The sequence below is a fragment of the Urocitellus parryii genome, chromosome 11, assembly GCF_045843805.1.
Source record: "Urocitellus parryii isolate mUroPar1 chromosome 11, mUroPar1.hap1, whole genome shotgun sequence".
NCBI lineage: Eukaryota > Metazoa > Chordata > Mammalia > Rodentia > Sciuridae > Urocitellus > Urocitellus parryii.
In genome coordinates, this window is record NC_135541.1 from 29,018,623 (window position 1) to 29,040,389 (window position 21,767).

Below are 21,767 nucleotides of genomic sequence, written 5' to 3' on the forward strand. Positions count from 1 at the left end.
GTACAAAAAGAAATCATTAATTAAAAATAGAAAGAAGTTGCACACTGTCACTTATGTTGTATTCTGTCAACCAGAAGATAGTCACTAAATCCAGCTCCTAGTCCAGGAAAATTAGACTCCACTTCTTAAAAGGAATCATACGAAAAACTTGGACACATTTGAAAACCATCATACCATCTAATAAAATTTGCTAAAAGTTTAACAACTATGTATAAGAAATAAGTTTGTGGTAAAAAGGAACTGTTTGTGAAATTGGAAAATGATCATTTAGAGAATTTTAAATTTGTCTAATTGACCTAGAACTTGGAATTCATTTGACTTACTAATGAAATGATTATGTTTTATACATCAACCCCAAAGTACAGCAGTGGGGTCAATGGCTAAGCAAGCTACTGCATTCACATAGTAGAACCCTCTAGAGACGTCGGTGACCAAACAGGACAGATATGGGCAAGAATGTGTGACATGTCATTCTCCTGCCCTTTAAAGGCCTGGGGAAACTCTGGCAATAGACAAAAAACCCATTATTCATTTTCCTTAGGTTATTGGTTTTGGAAGTTGCTTTGGTTCTGAAATTAACCACAGATTTGGTTTACCTCTTCATAAAAGCACCCTTAAAATTGAGGTGAGATTCACATAACATAAAATTAATCATTTTAGCTGAGTATGGTGGTGCACACTATAATCCCAGCAACTCAGAAGGCTGAGGCAGGAGGATTGCAAGTTCAAGGCCAGCCTCAGCAGCTTAGCAAGCCTATCTCAAAATAAAAATAAAATGGCTGAGGGTGCTGGGGTTGTGGTTCAGTGGTAGAGTGCTTTCCTAGCACTTGCGAGGCACTGGTTTTGATCCTTGGCGCCACATAAAAATAAAATAAAGGTTAAAAAAAGGTGGGGCTAAGGATGTAGCTCAATGGTAAAGCACCCCTGGGCTCAATCTCCAGTACAAAAAAATATATATTAACCATTTTAAAATGAAAAATTAAGTGGTATTTAGTACAATCACAATGTTGTACAACTACAAATTCTATCTAGTTCAAAAACATTTTCATTCCCCCAAAAGGAAACCCTGTACCCATTAAGTAGTTACTCTCCTTCTCCTCTACTCATCCCCTGGGAATCACCAATCTTTGTTCTGTGTCAATGGGTTTATCTATTCTGGACATTTCATATAAATGGAATCATATAATACATGACTTTGTGTCTGGCTTCTTTCACTAAGCATGTTTTCCAAGTACTTCCACATTTTAGCTCCTGTCAGTACCTCATTCCTTTCTGTGGTTGAATAATATTCCACTGTACGGCTATACCACACTTGGTTTATTCCTTCATTCATGATGAAAATTGGGCTCTTTTCACCTTCTAGCTATTGTAAATAATGCTGCTATGAACATGCATGTATATGTATTTGAATACCTATTTTCCTTCTGGGTGTATACCTATGAGTATAATTTCTGGCTAATACAGAAATTTTAACTTGTTGAGGAATCTGCCAAACCATTTTCCACAATGGCTGAACCATTTTGTATTCCAACCAGCAATATATGAGGATGCCAATTTGTTTGTTGTTGTTTGAGACAAAGTCTTCCTATGTTGCTCAGGCTGGCCCCAAATTCCTGGGTTCAGGAGATCCTCTTGCCTTTGCCTCCTGAGTAGCTGGGACTACAGGTACCTGAGGGTTCCCCTTTCTCCATATCCTCACTAATGCTTGTTATTATCTGGGGATTTTTAAATTATAGCATCCTAGTTGATAAAAATTGCATTTCCCTTATGAATAGGAATGCTGAACATCTTTTCATCTGCCTGTTTTCTTCTTTTTGAATTTCTTCTTTAGAGAAATGTCTAGTCAAGTCCCTTTTCGATTTTTTGAAATTGGGTTGTTTGTCCTTTTGTTGTTGAGTTGTGAGAGTTACTTAACAAATATATGGTTCCTCTCATTATGCAAGTTGACTTTGCAGGGTTTTTTTCCAGGATTGAACCTGGGGCTTCACACATGCTTGGCAAGTGCCCTCCCACTGAGCCACACCCCAGCCCCATTTTTTCACTGACTTGATAACGTACTCCACTGGTTGGTTTTTGAATGATTTAAGTTTCTCATATATTCATTTATCTATTCCACAGGAGTTGACGCAAAGATGAGCACTGAAATGTCTAGTAACAAAGGAAACATGGCCCCTTCTCTCATGGAGATTTGATACGTTAGAAATAATAGTCATAATTAGTAATTGCCAATAAGATGACCCAGATGACCATAGGCCAAGCACTGTTCTAAGCTCTTTAATCATCTCATACAATCCTCAGAACAACTGAATGAAGTAGGTACTGTTTTCATCCCCAATTTACAGATGAGGAAACTGAAGCACAGAGCAATTAAATGGCCTGTCCAAAGTCTCAAAACTATAAGTGTATGAGTTGTAAGTCACACCCAGGCAATCTGGCTCCTGGGCCACCTCCTTACCACCACAGCATCCTTCCCCTCCAGTGTTAGCAGAACAGGGCTTTCTTCATTTTTACCAATTTTGAGAAGCAGACAAAACCTAAAGATAGCCGGGGAAGTAGCTCAGTGGCAGAGTGCTTGCCTAGCATGCCCTAAGTTCAATCCCCAGCACTGCAAAAATAAAAAATAAAAAAAATCCTAAGGACAGACAACTGCATTAATATTACAGTAAAACATTTTTTAACAATTATGTTTCTTGCTTTGTGCCTTTCTCGGATTAAGCATGAACCATAGGAGCTTTGGCCTCAAAGAACCTTGGACCTTTGCTTTGCTCCTCTGAGCTGACATGACAGCAGTTTCATCCCTTCCTGCTATGTAAGAGGCCACCTATCCTGTGTAACTCCACTGAATCACAGTCACAAAGCTATAACACCAACAGAGAGTTTTAAAAATTTTTAATATTTGTTTATTTGCTGATTTAAATACTGGGCATTGAACCCAGGGGTGTTCAATCCCCATCCCATTTTAATTTAATTTTATTTTTTGTATGTTGAGACAAGGTCCTGATAAGTTGCTGAGGGTCTTGCTAAGTTACTGAGGCTGGCTTTGAACTTGCCTCAGCCTCCAGAGTAACCAGAAATACAAGCACATACCACCACCCTAGCTTTAAAAAATACTTTTCATGTTTCAAGATTGGGCTCTAGACAGGATGTGGTGAAAGACAAAGCAGAACACACAGGAATCAGATATAGAATATAGTTGGTCTGGAAGTGCAACATACCAAACATTCTTACTGGTGTCCTGCTAGAAAAGAAGGCAAACCTCTGTGGAGGTGCACTTCTCACATGTCACCAGTAGGTGACAGTCTTGTCTGGAAATGCACAGTAAGAAACAGGACACTAGTTTTCCAAGGCTCTAGTAGAAAAGAATTAGTATAGAACAAATCTCAACAGCACTGGGAGCATCTTGGAAATGGCTGCATGTGTAGCCAACTTCTCAATTTACTCCTTTCTCTCTAGATGTTCAATAATCTCAGTTTATAAAATGAAATGACAATACACAGATTAACAGGGAAAACCCATGAATCTTATTAAATGCCTAAACACCGGAGCCATGCACAAGATGGCTGAACCTTATATAGAACTAAAGAAAGGAAGAGTGGCGTGGCCCATGGCTATGAGGGGAAGGGAATGATAGCAAGTTATGGAACATTGAAGGGAGGAGGCAGATAGAAAGCAAGGGTTTTCTGTTTATGCAGAAAAAGTCCCCCAGGCAAGAGCCACCTGTGATGTTTTCTGTCTGACCAGGTGTCAGACTTCCAACCTCTTTTTCTTGTGAAAATATCTTTCATAATCAAAAAGAGAGGTATCAAGTGCTGGGTCTTGTGGCACTGGTCCAGCAGTTCCGGAGGCTGAGGCAGTTTGAGGCCAGACTTAGCAACTTAGCAAGATTGTGTCTCAACATCTAAGTAAAAAAGGGCTGGAAATGTGGCTCAGTGGTTAAGTGACCTTGGGTTCAATCCAAAACAAAAGGAATACCCATAGTCCCCAGATGCTGTGCCATTTTAAGGCCCCTCTGCCAAAGGAATACTAAGCCAGCTAATACAGCTCTGTCTCCTGTTCACTGTGATCCTCTGAGCAAGTCATTTGTTGATTTCTTCATCTATTCACTGAGGGATTGCACGGTGAGCATCGAAGTTTCTTCTGGTGCTGACAGACAATGGACTCCATAGTCCCTCTTTGAATTGAAGCAATAAGTTTTTCCTCTTGCACTCAAGTTTCCATGGAGTATGAGTGGCAAGTGCCCTGCATCTGGATTGTGAACCACTGCTTCCTCGGCACTAGCACTGTACCAGCACATTCTCAATCAGTGTTGGTGAATGAATTCTTAGCTTCACCAGACATGAACTCTCAAATGCTCAAACCCTTCTGATCACACTCTCCTCCTCAAAAACTGTCATCTCTTCCTTCACAGCACTGCACTCTCCTGGCTTCCTCCTACATCTGGAAACTGCTTCTCAGTCTTTACATTCCTATCTCTCTACCAGCTCCTTAGGTGTCGATATTTTTTCTCTCTCAGCTTTCAATCCCAGGTCCTTCCTTCTCTTTGTTTGCTATCTATGACCTCTTCTTCATGCCCACAGTTTTATTACCACCTATAATGATAGAAACAATGGTAGCCAGCATTTATAAACTGTGCATTATGTGCTAGGTATTGTTCTTGCTCCTTACTCATTTAATCCTCAAAGCAAGCTGATCACATAGCTTGTTGACTCTCATTTTTACTCATTTTGTGGACAAAGAACACAGTGACTGAATGACTTCTCTGCATGTCAGACTACTCTACAAAATTCCATACCTATGTTGCCACTTGCCTTCTGATTATCTGCCCTTGGATGTCACCAACCATATTTCGAACCTGACTCCTGATATTCCAGCTCCAAAGCATTCCTTTCCCTCAAGGTCCCAATCTCAGTGCAAAGCACTGAGATTTTAAGCCACCCAGGCTTAAGATGTGTATAATTGCCATCTCTTCCTGCTTCTCACCTTCAACCAACTTCTAACAAGATCAGTTAGTTGTCTTAGTTCATTTCATGTTGCTGTAACAAAATACTGAGGATGGGTAATTTCTAAAGAAAAAGTGGTCTGTTTAACTCACAGTTTTGGAGGTCCAAGAGCAGCATGGTGTCAACGTCAGCTTCTGATAAACACCTCATAGCAGATAGCATCATGTGGTGGGAGAGTGTGTGAGAGAGAGATGTCACATGGAGAAAGGAAGCAAAAATGCTGACAGAAGCCAGGCTCACTCATTCATAACAACTGCTCTTGTGGGGACTAAACCACTCCATGAGACCACAGCATTAATTCCATAACAACCCAGTCACCTCCCACTTAGGCACCACCCCTTAAAAATCCCAGTGGCTCAGGAGGCTGACGCAGAGGGATTGCAAGTTCCAGGCCAGCCTCAGCAACTTAGAGAGGCCCTCAGCAACTCAGTGAGACCCTGTCTCTAAATAAAATATAAAAGGGCTGGGGATGGCTCAGTAGTTAAGCACCCCAGTTCAATCCTCTGTACCAAAAAAAAAAATACCAGCACCTTTCAGTACTGTTACTTTGAGAAATTAAATCTCCATGTGAGTTTTAGTAGAAACAAACCATGTTCAAACCATAGCACCAGTCGATTTTTTTTTTTTTTTTTTTTTGTGGTACTGGTATCAGGGACATTACCAGTGTCCAACTACATCCACATCTTTTTATTATTTTGAGACCAGGCCTCACTAAATTGCTGAGGGTGGCCTGGAACTTGCAATCCTCCTGCCTCACTTCCTGAGTTGCTGGGCTTAAAGGTGCGCACCACCACTGCCCAGCAGCACCTGTCAACTCAGGGTCATTCAAATCTGGTCCTCCTGTCCGTTCGGTCTCTACTGCTGCAATTCAGATCTTTGCATTGCTCACCTGCACTGGCCTCTAACCTGATGACCATCTTTCCAGCATGGTTCCCACACACAGTCTACTCCTAGTCTACCAACACAGTAGACCAGTAGAGCATAATAGTGGTGGTAAATATGGACTTTAGAATCAGAATCTGGTTTGTGTGTGTGTGTGTGTGTGTGTGTGTGTGTGTGTGTGTTTGTGATGCTGAGGATTACACCCAGGGCCTCGTGCATGCTAGGTAAGTGCTCTATCATTGAGCTACTTAGCTGTTTGATGTGGCAAGCTGTTCAACTTTTTGTTTCCTTTTAAATGGAAAAAAAAATGTCTGCCCTATAGAGTTATTGGCACATGCAAAGCCCTTCAGAAGCTGGGGCTGGCCTACCTCCACGGGCTTAACTCTTATCCCATGACTGGACACCTTGTATCCCAGCCAGACCTCCCTTCCTTGCCTGGTCACAAATGTGACAAACTATCCCACATGTACTTACCACATTCCATCCCCTCCCTTCTCCTCATGACTTTCTCAACTCAAGCATCACCTTCTACAAGAAAACCTCCTGATTCTCCACTCCCCTCCCCACATCCCTACCAACCAACCGGGCTTCTTATAACACTGTATCACAAATGTCAGTTTCCTTACTGGTACCCAAATTACTATGAGATGCCCTAAGAGCAGGGATTGTATCTTGGTCTTCTTCACATCCCTAGCATAGAGGAGATCCTCAATAAGTATTTCAGTGGTTAAATGAATGAATCAATGAATAAGTCAGTGACAACTTAAGTTTAGGACAGTTGGGTATAATCAGCACCATAGGCTTTAAGCAAACCTCTCAAAGATGGTAGTCTTTTGTACCCTTGCTTTCTGAATGAATCTGCTATGCTTAGCCACTAGCACATCTGAAGAGTTATAATGACTGTGGTTCTTTTTTTTTTTTTAAGAGAGAGAGAGAATTTCAATATTTATTTTTTAGTGGACACAACATCTTTGTTTGTATGTGGTGCTAAGGATCGAACCTGGGCCGCACGCATGCCAGGCAAGCGCACTACCGCTTGAGCCACATCCCCAGCCCCATGACTGTGGTTCTTGTAGAGCATTGGACAGGGACTAGCACTTTCACTGTGGGGGTAAACTGTGACAGCTGTGAATTTAAAAACTCAATCAGAAATGATTCAGTGAGTAAATCTTCATTTTTTCCAAGGAGCTCCAAATGGTACATAGTATAAACTGAATAGGCAGAAGTAGATATTTGTCTTCTGAAGTACTTGGGCCTGCGTGGCCAGAAAATGCTTTGTGAACAAGGAAATTCCATAAAAATATCTTTGTCCATTCATTTCTAGATCTTTTTCTTTTTTCTTTTGTGGTACTGGAGATCAGACCCAGGGCCTCACATATGCTAAAAAAGTGCTTTACCACTGAGCTACATGCCCAGCCCTCTCATCCATTCTTTTTTCTTTCTTTTTTTTCCCCCTGGCACCAAAGGTTGAACCCAGGGGAAGCTTACCACTGAGCTACATCCCTAGCCTTTTTTATTTTTTGTTTTGAGACAGGGTCTTGCTAAGTTGCTGAGGATCTCATTAAGTTGGCAAGGCTGTCCTTGAACTTGTGATCATCCTGCCTCAGCCTCCTGAGTCCCTGGAATTACAGGCATGTGCCACCTTGCCTGGCTCATCCATTCATTTCTACCCTGAATGTCCACCAAGTCATTTCTTGCTGCAGGAAGATCTCTATTAAGCACAAGCAGACATTTTTCCCAGGGTGCCCTGGCACAAGGTGCTACCAGCTTTGCCTGGATAGAGCCCAGCTGCTAATGAGAGATATACTGCAGATGACAATCAAGTATATTCAAATACAAGGAGAAACCAACCCAAAATATGAGCTGCACTAATTCAAGAGGAAAGACAAGATTTTGTAACCAAACTACAGCAAAACTAATGAGAAGGATCTGGAAGTTTCAAGCACCAGCCAGTACAAGCTGGGGCCACCAAGCAGCCAGGCTGCAGTTCTGTCCAGAGGAGAGATCATTTGGGGAAAGCCAGGGAGGTTAGGTGTGCTTTGTACCTTCCCAGGGCTGGTCCCTTTTCCTCATCAATGTTGCTGGATCTGTGATTCCAAATTATAACCATATCTGAGCAACCAGATGAGTACCTGGGATTGCAGGGGCTACCCTGGAAGGCCTAGATGAAAGGGGCAGCCCTGAGCAGTGGCAGGAAGGACATAGAAGTGTTTCTGAATGAAGCAGCTGTTTCTGAATCAAGGAAGTCCACAGAGAGAAGGGGCTGCCCCGGAAAACTCTTTCCCAGATTATCCCCAAACACTGGAAGGAGTAGTACAGGATATCCTTGAGGATTTTCCACCTGGGAGTGAATTTTCCACCTGGGAGGACAAAAAAAAAGATGGGCTTTGTGTGGGGCTTCAGGAATTGAGCTGGTGTACCCCACAGCTCTGGGGCCTGAGGATGGATGGGGGCTCCCAGGGTCCGTCACAAGGGCAGGTTTGTGGAAGCAGGCTGGTTCTATTGGCAGCATTTCTGTGACTTTCCTTAGCCGCATGCTGCAGTCCAAAGTGGCTCCTCCTTCCCGCCAGAGTCTACCAGGAGGCTTCCCCTCTTGTGACATTTGCTGCTGTCAAGTGTTCAGCAGCCACATAGGAGAGTTGAGTGTGCAGAGCGCAAATCACAGGATGGGGTTGTTGACTGCCTCAGTCTCAGAGCCTCCATCTCAGCGACCACTGCTTTGATAATAACAGGCAATAATGGTGTCCTGACACAGTGATAAATTGCCAGCACATGTTCATTATTAGGCACCATATGTTTGTTTGAGTTAAGCAAATAAAGTCACCGAGTGCTGAAAGCAGTTCTTTTGGAGACCCAATCTATGCAGTCCCTTTCACTGGTCACTTCACCAGGTGCCTTGTGCCTTCCACTGTGGAGGGAGGGTCATATCCCTTCACCTTTCTGTTGTGCCTGGCTCATAGAAAGCGAGTGTTCATAGAGTGTTGTTTATTTCTCAGCTGGCAAAGAAGTATGAGGTCCCGACTTTAAAGAGCTCTCTTAAAATTGGCCCTTGGGCTGGGGTGTACCTCTGGGATAGAGCACTTGCCTAGCATGTGCAAGGCCTGAGGTTCAATCTATAGCACTGAAATAAAAAAGACATTTAAATTTAAAAATTATAAAAGATAAATATGTAAATAATGTAAATAAGCGCGAACGCGCGCGCGCGCGCAAACACACACACACAAAATGAGGCTATTTGCTGATTCAGAGAAATGAAGCCATTGGGCTGGGGATGTGGCTCAAGCGGTAGCGTGCTCGCCTGGCATGCGTGCGGCCCGGGTTCGATCCTCAACACTACATACCAACAAAGATGTTGTGTCCGCCAAGAACATACATACATACATACATACATAAATAAATATTTTTTTTAAAAAAAAAGAAAGAAATGAAGCCACATGAATAGGCAAAGTCAGGCATGGTGGCACATGCCTGTCATCCAGTGGTTCAGGAGACTGAGGCAGAAGGATCTCAAGTTCAAAGTCTGCCTCAGCAACTTACTGAGGCCTTGTCTCAAGATAAAAAATTAAAAATAAAAAGAGCTGGGGATGTGCCTAAGGGGTTAAGCACCCTGGTACCAAAAGAAGCTCTGCTTCATTATGGCTCCTTTCTCTTCCTTACAAAAATATTCAGTCTTCTCCCATCTTCCCAGATGTTCCCATAGCCCTCTGCTGACCCCTTTTATAGCATTTGTCACCATACTGTTAACGGCTTGCCTGTACAGGCTCAAGGAAGGTTGGTTGAGTAAACGAATTCACTCTTGTGCAGCTCCTGCCAGGACAGGCGTGCAGATGCAGTTGTGTCAAAGGCCAAGCGAGTGCTGGAAAGAGTGAATGACTAGGAAGTCTCCAGAAAAGGCTGGCAGGAAATTCCCCTCAATAAATTCTAGTCCCCTCCTTCTTTCTAACCAAATTTTTTGTTCCATTTGCTTCCATCTCTCTTTGTGCACTTAGGCAAAGTGCTTTACCTCTCTATGCCTTTTTTCCTTAAATGTAAAATGGAGATGATAGTCATGGTGGTAAGTGATTATGGTGTCTATCAGTGGAATGCTGTATGGCATGAGCCAGGCAAAGGGCTCATGATGAGAGTCTCTACATGCTGTCTATCTTGATTCCTCCCCCTTCTCTTTTGATGCCTCACACCCATACACATTTGTTTGCTCTCTCTCACCCCTTGTCCTGTTACCCAGCACAGCCAGGCTGCATGGTACTTACCTGTAGTCCTAGCTATTCTGGAGGCAGACTTGGGAAGCTAAAACAGGAGGATTAATTCCAGATCAGCCTGGGCAACTTAACAAAAACTAAAAAGGGTTGGGGATATAGCTCAGTAGCATAGTTCCCCAGGGTTCAAGCTCCAGTTCCTCAAAAATAAACAAAAAAACCCAGGCCCTCTTCCCATGGATTCCTCCAAGCCTAAGGCAGCTCAGTTTTGTGGAACCTCAGCCTCTATGGCCTCCTTGCTGAGTGAGCTCACTATCTAATCCTTGCAACCTCCTTGGGTTGCTCTGTGAGTTGTGAGACCTCCCCAACCCCCTCTTTAACCAGGAGGACAGGAATGAGGTGGCACCTTTCTGGCTCCCCAGAGGTCTGGACGTGCTGGGCAGTAAAAGGCACTAGAAAGTGTTGACAGAGAGGACAGGGTAAAGGGAAGTGAGATGATTCAAAGGACTCAGCCTCTTTGATGGGGTGTAGCCTCCTGCCTCTCCATTGTTTCTGCCCTTCCCCAGCCATTGAGCTGATAAAGGACCTGGTCAACTACGACGTACGCCAGTCGCTGCTCAGGGGCCTCGTGGCACTGCTAATACCATCAGTCAAGGAGATGTCCAAACTGCAGCCCAAGATCCTCACTGGTAGGACCCCCTCGGAAGAGGCTGCCTGGTGGAGGGAGGGGGGCTCCTTCCTCACAGCCCCTTGCTCTCCCAGTCTCCCCGATTCTCCAGCTCACCACCCACCTGCCAGTGTTCTTGCAGCAGGCCGCGGCCGCCAAGACCATTGGGTAAGCGGGCAGTGGGTGGGGGTGGCTGTAGCAAGGGTCGCTGCGGATGACCTGCATGCCTGGCGGCACCTGAGAGTCAGAGCCTCGCGGAGCAACCTGATAACCCTGCCCAGGGTTCTGGCGCGCAGAGACCTGAGCACGGCTGAGGAGATGCTGCACATGCGCGTGGTGCACAGCCTGATGGCCGCCATGGGCAACACGGACCACAGCAACAGCCAGAGGCTGGCCAGCCTCACGCTGGAGGTGAGCCCGCGGCGGTGGGGACTGCGGGGCGGAGGTGCGGGCGCTGGCGGTCACGGTCAAGGTCACGGTCACGCCGCCCCTCCCACCCGCCGGCTGCAGTTCTTCGTGCAGACGTTCCCGGTGGTGGAGGAGCACGTGCGCAAGTCCATGGGGGAGGAACTCTACCAGCTCTTCCTTGTAAGTGCTCCCATCCTGCCTGGCAGGTTGGTAGGAATGTGATGGTACCCCGACCAGCCCCCCACACAGAGTGGGCTAGGTTGCCTCCGGTTGGGCTCTCCTTCCTCTTCTCCCCTTCCCCTAGTACCCTTCCAGTCCGGCTGGGAGCTGACCCCACCTGCAGCACCACTCTGCTCAAGCCCAATTCAAGAACACTCTGCCCTGGTAAGGTAGCTGTGTCCATCTCATTGCTGTCCTCAGATCCACCGTGAGGATTTGTACATGAAAATAGATAGCATTCAGGCAGACATCTTGACAGCCAATGAAGTCAATGTTGCCAAAGGTGAGCAACAGCCAGGGACCTGGAGTGCAGGCACAGCCGGCACCCAAGCTCATGCTCACCTTTGCTGCCCACAGTGTTAGAACTTTATGGAGTCCCCAACAGCAGCTCGAGCGTTGTACTTGACCCTGGTGATCTGAATCAGATGACTTACATCACACACTTCACGGAGGCAAAGGCACAGGAGGATGAGGAGGCGGAATCAAAGGAGTAACAAACCCGCTGTGGCAAACCAGGAAGGCCAAGGTTGTGTGGCAGGGAAGCCTGACAGATGGCAGGAATCTGGGGTCAAGTGCAGGGTGACTCTACTTGGCTCCAGAGGAGGCTGGGGTTTATGCATGCAGTGGGAAAGAAGGAAGGTTGCTGGCTGGAAAGGGTCTAATAAAAAGTCTTGATATCTGCCTGTTCTGTGTGCTTGTGGAAGGGGGAGGAGATCAGCAAGAGCTATGGTGATGGCTTGGAGCACCTCTGCTTACCTAGTTAAAAATCAGGTCCCTGTTAGGTAACTCCACTTAGGCCTGTAATCTCAGTCAGGAGGCTGATGCAGGAGGATTCCAAATAGTAGGTCCATGAGAGAAGGGCCACCAACAGCCTGAAAAGTTAAGGGCCTAGCCTGAATAGAGTCCTACGCCCTCCTCCAAGACATCATATGTACCTGCACCCCCACCCAGCCCTTATTATTTTATTTTAAGGCAGAGTCTCACTTAATTGCTTAGGCTTGAGATAGAAATTGAGCCTCTAAAGGAAAAATATCCCTGTTAAAAAATATAGAACAAAAAATTGGTAAGCAACTCATAAGCCAGACAAAGGAGCCTAAGAGAGAGAAAAGGGGCCAAAATATAAGGATACACTGAACATTTCATCAATTACTTTTTAACTTTCCAGTTTCCTATAAGTTTCTGAAGCAACAAGACTTCAATAGAAGAGATCATTAACTCCATGAGTCTAATTTTGTGGGCTAACATTCAATTGGACCATGACTCTTTGGCTCAATCACCAAATAGACCACAGCTAGAGATGTTGATGTGAGCTGAAACCTACATACTAACCAGACCCCTAATGGGGAAACAGTCCCTTTGGATCATACATATCCCACCTAATTATGTACCCTAATAAAAGCTTGGCCTCAAGCTGGCAGTACATCTCACACTCAAGATTGCCTGTATCCTGCTCTTGAGAGTGTATCTTCACCATTTACTTTCTAATATAATAACCCTTTCTCTTTTTACTAAAACCAGACTCATCTTTAACATCTTTTCCGCAATGAAGTCAAAGACCTGAAAGTTTGAAATACAGGTATCCTCTAGACCTCCTCAGACCCCCACATGGTAACAGGCTGGCCTCAATTTTTTTTGTACCAGGGATTGAACCCAGGAGCATTTCCCACTGAACCACATCCCCAACCCTTTTTTATATATTATTTATAGATAGGGTCTCACTGAGTTGCTTGGAGCTTTTAAATTGCTGAGACTGGCTTTGAACTCGAGATCTTCCTGCCTTAGCCTCCCAAACAGCATGATTACAGGCATGTGCCACCACACCTAGGGCTAGTCTTTTTTTTTTTTAATTACAATGTACCTGGGCTGGGGATGTGGCTCAAGCGGTAGCGCGCTCGCCTGGCATGCGTGCGGCAGGGTTCGATTCTCAGCACCTCATACAAAGATGTTGTGTCCGCCGATAACTAAAAAATAATACTAAAAAAATTCTCTCTCTCCCTCTCTCTCTCTCTTTAAAAAAAAAAATTACAATGTACCCTACTACACTCTATATTCACAGCCCCTATTGCTCTATTTTTGAAGCATCATTGTTGGCTTATTCTCTATCTCATCACCGGACTGTAAGCTCCATTCGGACAGGGATATTTGTTTTGTTTACTCATACATCCCAAACATTAGGACAATGCTTGGTATGCATGAATGAATAATCAAAGTATTTGAAGCAATTGTCCTTCCAAGTCAAAGGAAATGAAGTTAGATAGCAGTAATTTTACAGGTTGCCACGAGAGGGCATCATAGGGGCTGATATTGTTGATCTAAAGCAGCCCAGCTTTTCTCCATCTGGACCTAAATACGGAGGAGAGAAAAGTTAAAATACAGTTGCGTTTTCCATCAAGCTAAATGGGTTTCCTATTTTAAAGTGTCATTCTGGGGATGCAGCTTAGTCTAGAGAACTTGCCTATTGATGCATGTGTGTGTATGTATGTACATTACATGTATAACAGTAAAGTACTTGCCTATATAAATGTATGTCACACACAAAGCAATCAATTATACTCTAAAGGGGGCAGGGGTATCATCATCATCATCATGATTACTGGCAGGGGGATACTGAGGGATTGAACTCGGGGGCACTGGACCACTGAACTACATCCCCAGCCTATTTTTGTATTTTATTTAGAGACAGGGTCTCACTGAGTTGCTTAGTGCCACATTTTTGCTGAGGCTGGCTTTGTACTCGTGATCCTCCTGAGCTGCCCTACGCCACCAAGCACGGCTGCAGGGGTCATTTAAGGAATCTAATTCACAGGAGTGTAACACTGAGAGCCGGATTCCAAGAGGTGTCTATGGGCTTGTGTGAGGTGTGCAAACACTTCTCTGACAAAGCGTTAAGAAGTGCAGAAGGCCCTTTTTAAAAAATAGTATCCAATGCTGGGATGCTGGGATGCTGAGGATCTCAAATTCAAGGACAACATGAACAATTAAAGAAAACCCTGTCTCAGAAAACAAAAAAACTGGGGCTGGGGTTGTGGCGCCGTGCTGGTGCTCTCCCTTACCATGCGTGAAGCACTGGATTGGATCGTCAGCAAATTGAGAAAACGACAAAAATTATACTAACAAACGTATTACTATCTAACTTAAAGAGTCTCAGAACTCAAGTAAAGCATACCTGGGAAGTGAAGGGGCTAACTAGACATTCAATAGGGTAAGAGGTTTGTTGGATGGCTTGTGTTTAGCTGAAAACCAACAAAACCTTTCTGCAACTGTTGAAGTCTATCTTTATAGACAATTATTAGCCCTACAAGTGCAGGGCCTCAAAAAATTGGGTTAAGACTCAGAATTGTTCCTCTCCACGGAAATCTTTAGTAAAAGGCGAAAGATTTATACGATCTGAAGAGAAACCAGAGTATACCTCTATTCTCCGGCGTACAGTCCTCCAGTAACTGTAACTACTAGAACAGCAATGGTAACTATCTACACAAGAGAGCTGATGATTTCTGTTGTTATCTTGGACAATTCTGGAGAAAAAAAACGTATTTACAAGAGAGGAAATAAAGAAATAGAAAAAGAAAAGTCTCCCCGTTTTAATTTAGGAAATGTCCTATGTGCAAAGCATTGTGGGTATGTAAATGATTGAGTCGCCAACCTCTGGTTTCTGGAAACACCGTAGTTGATAAGTTGTCTTGCTAGGTGTTGGGCCACCATCAGGGGGCAGAGCAGTAGCCAGATTTATGGTAATGTAGACCCCCTCTGTCCAACTAAAGTCTGACTTTTATAATTAACACTCGAAGTAAAAATTCTGGAGGTGTAGTTCAATGATAGGGTGTTTGCCTAGCACTGGGGAGACTCTGGAATCGATTTATGGCACCGCAAAAAATAAAAAATAATAAAAAATTTAAAGCTCAAAAATGATTGTACATTCATTTAACAAAAATGTATTGAGCACTAGCTGTGCTTGCCCTAGGAGACAGGTATCTGTGATTGTAATGGTGGTCCACTTTACCTTTTGAATTAGCCCTTGCTGCTTATTTTTAAAGGATATATATTTTTTTCTTTTGCACTTCTCCCTCTCACCGCCCCCCCCCCCAAAAAAAAAAAAAAAAAAAACTTGGGGACAGGTAACAAGATTACCTTGAGTTATCTGTTCTCCACAGGAAGGAGATATCACCAGAAGAATTAGGAAGTGACTGTCTCCTAAATTAGCAAGTGAATTTTCAACACACCATCAAGGCACACCTGGAGTGTAGCCTTTTAATAGCTTCTTTGAAAGCCCTATGATTTTTCCTTATGGGCAAAATCACAGCCTCTTGGACAGGAGTCTCCAGTGTATCTCCTTTGCTAGCAAAAAGTAAAACTTCTTTTTTCTTTTTCTCAAAACCATGCCCTGGTTATTGGATTAGCATCAGGGACAGGGACTGAGCTTTTGATAACATGATGAGGATTAACAGACAATTCAAAGACACAGGATCCAAAGAAAGTAAAGTTGGGAGGACATTCTTAGCAGAAAGGAACCAAAACAGTGTGAACCCAGTTATGGGAAGGCAAGTGGCTAAATGACAGGGACCTAGTGTTTTTGGTTGGTTGGTTGTTTAGGCAGGGTCTTGGTAAATTGCCCAAGATGGCCTTAAATTTATGATCCTCCTGCCTCCGTGTGCCTCCCCCTGTAGCTGGGTTTACAACAAGTGGGTCAACCAGTTGGGCATGATGGCATATAGTACAGGAGATATGTGACACCTTACCCATCCAGGAACCACAATCTTGTGTGTGTGGCTACTAAACTACATTTTTAATTTTTAATTTGAGACAGGGTCTGGGGATTGAACCCAGGGGCACTCTACCACTGAACTACATCCTCTGCTTTTTTTTATTTATTTTTTAAATATTATTTTAAAAATTGTAGATGGACACAATAACTTTATTTTGTTTATTGATTTTTAAAGGTGCTAAGGATCAAACCCAGTGCCTCACACATATTAGGCAAGTGCTCAACCACTGAACCACTATCCTAGCATTTATTTTATTTTTTAATTTTGTGACAGGATCTTGCTAAATTGCCCAGGCTGGCCTCAAACTTGCAATCCTCCTGTCTTAGCTTCCTGAGGTGCTAGGATTTACAGGTGTGAGCTCAGCATCTAACTGATTAATTCTTTTAAACAACTACTGGCTCTTTGGGTCTGCTAGCTACACCAGCCATTCCTGCCAGCCATTCCCACCAGCAGCTCAATAGGGGCTCTTTCTATTAAGGATCTTATTGTCCAAATAAGATCCTCAGAAGGAGGCTGAGCTCTGTATCTTTTTTTTTTTTATTTTTATTTATTTTTTTTAAAGAGAGAGTGAGAGAGGAGAGAGAGAGAGAGAATTTTTATTATTTATTTTTTAGTTCTCGGTGGACACAACATCTTTGTTTGTATGTGGTGCTGAGGATCGAACCCGGGCCGCACGCATGCCAGGCAAGCGCGCTACCGCTTGAGCCACATCCCCAGCCCCAGAGCTCTGTATCTAAATCCAGGGATTCAAGGGCCTCTCTGACAGCCCCCACTTCTATAAGGGGCTGAAGGACTGTTTTATACATATTCATGAAGACATTATAGCCAAGTTGTAGTAGTTGATCAGTTCTCAAGAACAACTACTTTCATGCAGAATTGGCACTAGCTAGAAAACCTCTAATTTCATCAAGACTGTGTTCAGCATGAACCTTGTTTACCTGTTTGAGGCCAGTGATCTACTTGAGAGTGAGAACATGATGCACTTACAGGTGTCTCTTCTTGAGCTGTCAGGGAAAACCAAGACAGAGGGGTTACAGAGGAGGCATGGACATTGGTGTCAAGTTCTCAGAGAAGCAGGAGTGGAACTTCAATGATGTCATCACAAAGGCTGGTTAGTGTCATAGGGCTGCAGATGGCCCCCAACAAGTGGGTCAACCAGTTGGGCATGATGGCATATGGTACAGGAGGCATCTCTACAACCCCAAAAAGTGTATCCTGCCACCCACAGACCACTCCACCATCATCTCCACCATCAGATGAACACAAAAATGTGCTAGCCAGGTAGGTATGATGACTTTGGGGACCAAGAAGCTCATCTACCACAAGTGTGGCAACTCCTCATGTCCCTGCAGATGGGCTAGACACTCATGTGCCAACCAGAGTGGCAAGATCTTTTTCCCCCCACATATTTTTTTTAGAATTGGTGCATTACATTTGTACATAATGATGGTCAAAGTGGCCAGATCTTTGGCTTGGGGTAGCCCATATATTACTCCAAGTACTGCCCACAAGGCCAACAGCATCTGGGCTCCATTGGGCATTAGCAATTACCGGAGCCTAAGGGAGACTCCAGAGTAACTCCCCTGCTCTATTGAGGTACATGGGTGTGCTATCTGCTGTCTCTTTACATCGTTGCCCTGTGTGGATTTGGGGCTGGGTGTGGGGGGAGGGTCTGTGGCTGGTTTTTGTTTTTTTTTCACATTTTCAGTGCTGCACACAGAGAGTCTATGACAGCTGTGTGGGATCAGGCCAATAGGGGATATTTCTCCCCAATCCTGTCTTGGTTCCTTCACAGGACTGAGCCAGGCTGAAAATAATGGGGGAAGGCCATATCTAGGTATATAAGGAGTGGGAGCCCTATCAGGGCACATGTAAGCACTGAATTTCCCAGCTGTGTTGGGGAGAGTGGAATAGGGAGACAACTGGTCCCAAATGGTTTTCAGTTTCCTTTCCTTGCAATCAGGTTGTGGTTTCTGAACCCACAGAAATTATAGGCAAGCTTAACAAAGGAAAAAATAAACTTCATTTTTCAGAGAAATGGGGTGATAATGGAGTGGGGATGCTGGAACATCAATCCTTGAGAGAGAGCCAGGCCACAATCATAAAATGTTTTAGGACTGAATTTCCCCAGGATCCTCAGACAGACAATCCTGACTCCTTCTGGGGCCCAATGGGGAAACTGAGACCCAGGCAAGACAATGGATTTTCCAGTAGTTGAGGTAAACTTAGGCCCCTTCCTTATACTACCCGCCTCTCCACTTCAGGGCTCTCAGTGGATTTTTGTTTTGGCATGCCTGGCTCAAACTCCTTTTTTTTTTTTTTTTTTTCTTTTTTTTTTTTGGTACCAAGGATTGAACTCAGGGGCACTAGACCATTGAGCCACCTCCCCAGCCCTATTTTGCATTTTATTTAGAGACAGGGTCTCACTGAGTTGTTTAATGCCTCACTTTTTTTAAAGCTTTTTTTAGTTATACATGGACACAATATTTTTGTTTATTTATTTTTATGTGGTGCTGAGGATCAAACCCAGCGCCCCACATGTGCGAGGCAAGGGTTCTGCCACTGAACCACAACCCTAGCCCAGCTTTTGCTGAGGCTGGCTTTGAACTTGCTATCCTCATGCCTCAGCCTCCCGAGCCTGCACCACCGCTCTCCACCTCAAAACTCTTTTTAAAGTCTTTAAAATCTCTCAATGATGCCTTTCTTTATTTCCCCCCCCCCTTTCCTTTTTATTAGAATCTCAATTTGTAGCTCTTTCCCAAATTATGAAGAGTATCAGCTAGAAATGTTTTCAACTAAAGAAAAACATGAAAAAATGTAACTTAAAGAAATAGGTGGGGGCTGGGGATGTGGCTCAAGCGGTAGCGCGCTCGCCTGGCATGCGTGCGGCCCGGGTTCGATCCTCAGCACCACATACCAACAAAGATGTTGTGTCCGCCGAGAACTAAAAAATAAATATTAAAAATTCTCTCTCAAAAAAAAAAAAATAGGTGGATTCTTGTGGGCTGGGGATATAGCTCAGTTGGTAGAGTGCTTGTCTTGCATGCCTAAGGCCCTGGATTCAATCCCCAGCCCCACAAACAGAGAAGAAATAGGTGAATATTTGTTTTGCTACACCAGGTTTTTGTTTTGGTTTTCACACAAGAAGTAAAAATGTTGAAAAAAAATTTTTAAATGGGGCTGGGGATGTGGCTCAAGCGGTAGAGCGCTCGCCTGGCATGCATGCGGCCCGGGTTCGATCCTCCAGCACCACATACCAACAAAGATGTTGTGTCTGCCAATAACTAATAAATAAATATTTAAAAAAAAAAAAAAGAACAGTGGGATTGGGGAGTGTCCCCTTAGGGAAAAAAAATTTTTTTTAAGTATGGATTTAGGTGGTTGCTAGCATTGGTTCTATTGCTCAATCATCAAGAACCCTCCTGGGACCTTTCTGATTTGCTGTCCTGAGTGTGTGGACTTTTTAACCTGATGACTCTTGCCTCATGATGACGAGTTGGGTGTCACAACTCCAGAAAGAACATCCATTCCATATCCAAGGCAAGAATAAAAGGATGACACAAGTAAAGATACCTCTATGTCATTCCCTTCTATTAGAGAAAAACCTCTTGCCCACAAACCCCCAGAACACTCCTGCTTCCATCTCATTGACCAGAAGTGTGTCATGTGTCCAATTCTAATTGCACAGGATTCTGGGAAAGCAAGTATAAAGCCTTCTCTGTGCCTAATCTGAAGATGAAAAAGGAAGGAAGGGAAGTTGGGAATGGCTTGCTGGGTTAGCCACCAACCATGTGTCACAAACAATTGGATCATTTGTTTTCTATCTTCCTTTTGGAAGGAATCTTCATCCTGATGCCTTTTGGATGAATCTTCACCCTGATCTCTTTGCTCACAATTTCATTTGGGCTGTATCCATTCTGTAATTCAATCCATGTATGGATTTCAACAATTGAAATTTTCAAACCCAGCAATTCCAATTCCAATTCTATTTTTTTTTTTTTTGGTTCTTGTTTGTTCCTGCCTTATATTAACAATATCCTTCCTTGGCCAGGCATAGTGGTTCATGCCTGTAATCCCAGTGGCTTGGGAGGCTGAGGCAGGAGGATTGTGATTTCAAAGCCATCCTCAGCAAAAAATGAGGCACTAAGCAACTCAGTGAGACCCTGTCTCTAAATAAAATACAAAATAGGGCTGAGGATGTAGCTCAGTGGTCTAGTGCCCCTGAGTTCAATCCCCTGTACCCCCCAAAATAATAATATATCTTCCCTTGTCTTTTGAAGAAATTTGTTATGCTTATTTAAAATTCTGTCAGATCTATTTTTTTGTGTGTGTGCTGGGGATGGAACACATGACCTTATGCATGTGAGGCAAGCACTCTACCAACTGAGATATATCCCCAGCCCAGATCTATTAATTCTACCTCATCTAATATTAGTTTCTCAGTGTGTTGTTTTCCCATTGTTGTAAATGTTCCCCTTTAAGTTTATATAACCTCAGATATGTCAGTGAAGTTGCAGTGGAAAGGTAAAGCCCAGACCCTAAGGTATGCATGCAGGAGATGAAGAAGTAAAGTTTAAGGTCCACTGGTCTGGCTCTACCTGGCCAGGCTATGGTACTGGGATGGTGCTGCTGTTTTTCTGCCCTACTGTGGTAATAGGGCAGGTAATGATTGTCAAAGTCAAAATTGGTACAAATTTAGTTTTAAAGATGTCAATTGTGGCTGAGGATGTAGCTCGGTGGTGAAGTGCCTACCTAATGTGTGAGTCCCTGGGTTCTCTACACCTAGCACCATAAATTTTTTTTAAAAAAAGTCAATTGCAGGGATACAAGGTTAGTTCAATCATTAAATGTAATTCATCACATCAATAGACTCAAAGATAAAAATCACATGATCCTCTCAATAGATGCTGAGAAAGCTCTTGATAAAATACAACATCCCTTCATGTTCAAAACATTAGAAAAACTAGTGATAAAAAAGAATATACCTCAACATTGTAAAGGCTATCTATGCTAAGCCCCAGGCCAATATCATTCTAAATGGAGAAAAACTGAAAGCATTCCCTCTAAAAACTGGAACAAGACAGGCATGTCCTCTTTCACCACTTCTATTTAACATAGTTCTTGAAACAATAGCCAGAGCAATCAGACGAAAGAAATTAAAGGGATATGGATAGGAAAAGAAGAACTCAAATTATCACTATTTGCAGACAATATGATTCTATACCTAGAAGACCCAAAACATTCCACCAGAAATCTCCCAGAACTAATAAATGAATTCAGCAAAATAGCTGGATATAAAATCAACATCCATAAACCAAAGGCATTTCTATACATCAGTGACAAATCCACTAAAAGAGAAACTAGGAAAACTACCCCATTTACAAGAGCCTCAAAAAAAAATTCGGAATAAACTTAATGAAAGAGATGAAAGACCTCTACAATGAAATCTGCAACACACTAAAGAAAGAAATTAAAGAAGACCTTAGAAGATGGAAAGATCTCCCTTGTTCTTAGATAGGCAGAATTAGTATTGTCTAAGTGACCATACTACCAAAAGCACTATACAGATTCAATGCAATCCCAATCAAAGTTCCAATGACATTCCTTATAGAACAGAAAAAGCAATCATGAA

At 43.5% G+C, this 21,767-nt stretch overlaps 1 protein-coding gene, 1 non-coding gene and 1 pseudogene across 2 annotated transcripts in view; 2 read left to right on the forward strand and 1 right to left on the reverse strand.

Moving 5' to 3' along the window:
- Positions 1-11,866, forward strand: part of Armh1 (armadillo like helical domain containing 1) — a 31,428-nt gene extending 19,562 nt beyond the window's left edge. The window contains exons 6-11 of the mRNA XM_026397726.2: positions 10,645-10,767; positions 10,841-10,913; positions 11,027-11,156; positions 11,256-11,333; positions 11,574-11,655; positions 11,730-11,866. Coding sequence (XP_026253511.1) covers positions 10,645-10,767; positions 10,841-10,913; positions 11,027-11,156; positions 11,256-11,333; positions 11,574-11,655; positions 11,730-11,866 — 623 coding nt within the window. The remainder of the gene's footprint in view (positions 1-10,644; positions 10,768-10,840; positions 10,914-11,026; positions 11,157-11,255; positions 11,334-11,573; positions 11,656-11,729) is intronic.
- A 2,797-nt stretch (positions 11,867-14,663) lies between these two features.
- LOC113189172 (U5 spliceosomal RNA) lies at positions 14,664-14,779 on the reverse strand. Its single transcript, XR_003301619.2, has one exon. It is a non-coding gene; the product is annotated as a U5 spliceosomal RNA (small nuclear RNA).
- Positions 14,780-17,003: 2,224 nt separating this feature from the next.
- Positions 17,004-17,679, forward strand: LOC113189092 (calponin-2 pseudogene; annotated as a pseudogene).
- The last annotated feature ends 4,088 nt before the right edge of the window (positions 17,680-21,767 follow it).